The sequence below is a fragment of the Rhizophagus irregularis genome, chromosome 2 (assembly GCF_026210795.1).
Source record: "Rhizophagus irregularis chromosome 2, complete sequence".
Taxonomy (NCBI): domain Eukaryota; kingdom Fungi; phylum Glomeromycota; class Glomeromycetes; order Glomerales; family Glomeraceae; genus Rhizophagus; species Rhizophagus irregularis.
In genome coordinates, this window is record NC_089430.1 from 48,159 (window position 1) to 51,225 (window position 3,067).

At 36.9% G+C, this 3,067-nt stretch overlaps 1 protein-coding gene across 1 annotated transcript; it reads right to left on the reverse strand.

Annotated features, from left to right (window-relative positions):
• Nucleotides 1-1,819: 1,819 nt before the first annotated feature.
• Nucleotides 1,820-2,089, reverse strand: OCT59_011472 (uncharacterized protein; the record flags this gene model as incomplete). The annotated part of the gene is made up of 1 exon (XM_066133746.1): nucleotides 1,820-2,089. The coding sequence occupies one exon, from the start codon at nucleotides 2,087-2,089 to the stop codon at nucleotides 1,820-1,822; it is 270 nt and encodes an 89-aa protein (XP_065989076.1).
• Nucleotides 2,090-3,067: the final 978 nt, after the last annotated feature.

Here is a 3,067-nt window from a genome sequence, read left to right on the forward strand (position 1 = left end):
AAGTGATGAGGAAACTGATGAAGAAACTGAGGAAGAGTTAACTGAAGAAGAAGAGGAGGAGGATGAACCTCAGAATTGCTTTAGTGTAAAAAAAAAACTCGTCAACGTGGAGTTTCGGTAAAAACCAAAGGGAAAAAATCCCGTACTTCCAAATCTAAAAGAGAACCTATTCTCAAGAAAACTGATGAAGTCTTTCATGCAGCACTGAAGTCTATAATTGCTTCACTAGCAGCACAATGTCCTAAAGAAATCCTCCTACAGATTAATGCTTATACCAATCAAGCATATGAGAATCTGAAAGACCCGCTTTTAAACCATTTTGTTAGTGACTATCCAGTTAGTGAAAGAAAGAAACTCTGGGATGTTCTTTCAGCAAATATGCAAGACATTTTATCTCCTCTAGCTCATGCTGTAAATACAGCAACTCCACTATTACCAACTCCTCCTGCAGATGTACCATCTGAAGTAGAACAGAAAGAAGACAAAACACTGAACCATGCAATACGTGCCTATCAGCAGAAAAACCTATACTGGCCAAGACCCTTAGAAATCAACTTTTTCCAGTTAGATGATCCCAATGATGTAGCGACCATTTCCTGTAAAATCAAAAATGTATGCATACCCTATGCTATGATCGATACAGGGTCTGACTCTTCAGTAATCTCTGAGAATGTAGCTAAGCATCTAGGTCTCAAAATAGATCGAAAGAATATACATGCACTTAATGGTGTAGCTGGATCAACCAAAACTCTTGGCACTATCAATGAAATTCCCATAACTATTGGTGAAGGTACAAATACAGTCACTATATCAGACGAATTCTCTGTTATACCTACCGAGAAGGATCGAAATGGTAAGGACAAATCATTGCTAATACTTGGTATACAGTGGCAGTATCATGCAGGTTGGGAACCTGTAGTAAAGGGTGAGTTCAAAGCAAATGTAAATGGACAGGTTGTCTCAATTCCTCTCTCTGTACATAAGGCACAACGTAATGTTTTTGCAGTAGATAGCCAGCCTATAAAAAAAAACTAGCTGATCGTACCTGTCAGCATTGTGGGAAGGAATTCCCATATCCTTCTAATCTTAGACAACATTTTTTACGAAAAAATCCATGTGCAGTAAAAAAGTCCCATGCAAAGCCCATGCAAAGTCCATGTGCAGTTAAAATTTCCCATGCAAAGTCCATGCAAAGTCTATGCACAGTAAAAAAATCCCATGCGCAGTCCACACAAAATTTGAGTGAAGCAACAGTACCCATTCGTCTATTTCTTGATGAATAATGGGAACTACGACATGGAAGCAAGTTTTTTTTCTATTTCTCGTACTTGCTTCTTCATGGTATCAATTTCATGTCGTATCTGATGATTTGTCTTGATCAATTTCTCATGTTCTTTAGTAAGGTTCTGCATGAATCGGCCAAAAGTAACCTTATTATATTCAAGCAAGTGCTTCTGAAGTATGGAAACTTCTTCACTAATTATGTCTTGTATCATTCTGTTTCTTGGCATATATGTCTGTTTAACAGTTAGTTTCTGACGTGCTAATTTTTTCTGGTATCTTTCTACTTCATGTTTCAAAAATAACTCTACCATGGAATTTACTCCACTGGCATCAGACACAGATAGTGGATTGCGCTTCCTTGTTGTGAGACGAATCCATGCCTCATGTATTACAGAAGCTGGTAATATAACTAGTAGCTCAGTGTATACCTGGTTGAAAGACATTAGTTCTTATTACGAAAAAAAAATTTGGAATTCCAAAGAATTCTGAAGAATTCCATAGAATATCTTATCATATGACACCTCCCAGAAATCTGTTAGATGTCATGTGCTAATGATTGTCTTTCTCTTAGTATTGAATAATAAAATGCCTCTACTAAGTCATAAAAGGCATTTGGAATGTTTGGTACAGGGCATTTCATAAATGCATTAATACTAGTCTTAGAACTTATGACCATTTTAGCTAATGCCTTTATACTTTTTATTGCATCCTCTACATCTTTAAAGAGACCTCTCTGAATTGTGATATGTATAAGGTCATCGATATATTCTTTACTATGTATATCATAGATTGGATCGTCTTCCATTTTAACTACTGAAAAAAAAATATAATTTATTATTAATATATGCCTAAGTATCACTAAACTATTCTATATCATTCTAATATTTCTCTGGTAATCTGGTCCCTATAGCTATTTTTTCTGCTGCCTCATGACTTGTGCCACGCTCAAGAAGTTTCTTATATACTTGAATACGCCAGTGTCCGAATGGTAAGGAGGATATACCATCTGACCAAATCCAGCGTTTTGTATCGATTGGGGATAATGCCTTCTTCTCTGACTCGATTAGTGATATTACATGATTTTTTGTACGCATTCCCACATTCTTGGCATAGAAGATATTATTTTCAAACAGACAGTCCCGATATACTTGAGTCATAGGATCGAAGATTTCATCTTTTTCTACTGTATCATCTAATAAAGTTCCACCTAAAGATGGGAAATATGTGTCCTTAGCCATATCACTCATACCCTTCTTGCTTACTCCTTTATGTTTGGACTTTGTAGACTTGTCTGCCAAGACATAGTGGTAGGATTTTGCACGGATGTGGTAGGATTCAGTAATTACATTTCCAGGAGTCTCATCCTTGAAAAGCCCGATAGTCTTGGTATCATTAAGGTCAAAGAGATCTGGACGCTCTGCCATATCCTTGTAAATATCTTCTGTCTCGACATGGTAGATAAAGGAGTCAGTATCCATATATCCAAGTCGTACTTTGTTTCCATACTTCTCTTTGACAAAACCATACCAGAAGCGGTACATTAAGAGTTTACTGAGACCAAGGACAGATGCACCGATAATGATAGGTTTATTGAGAATAACACTAGCCTTTCCCATATGTGCTCCTACAAGTGTGTTGCCAAGTTGACGAGCATACTTGAAGGAGGGCTTGCGAACTTTCTTAAGGAATTTCTTCTCATCATTTTCATTGATCATTCTCATAAGCTTGACATCCTGATACTTACGTACATTCTCCATAGTCTTGCCATAGACTGAGTTATTCA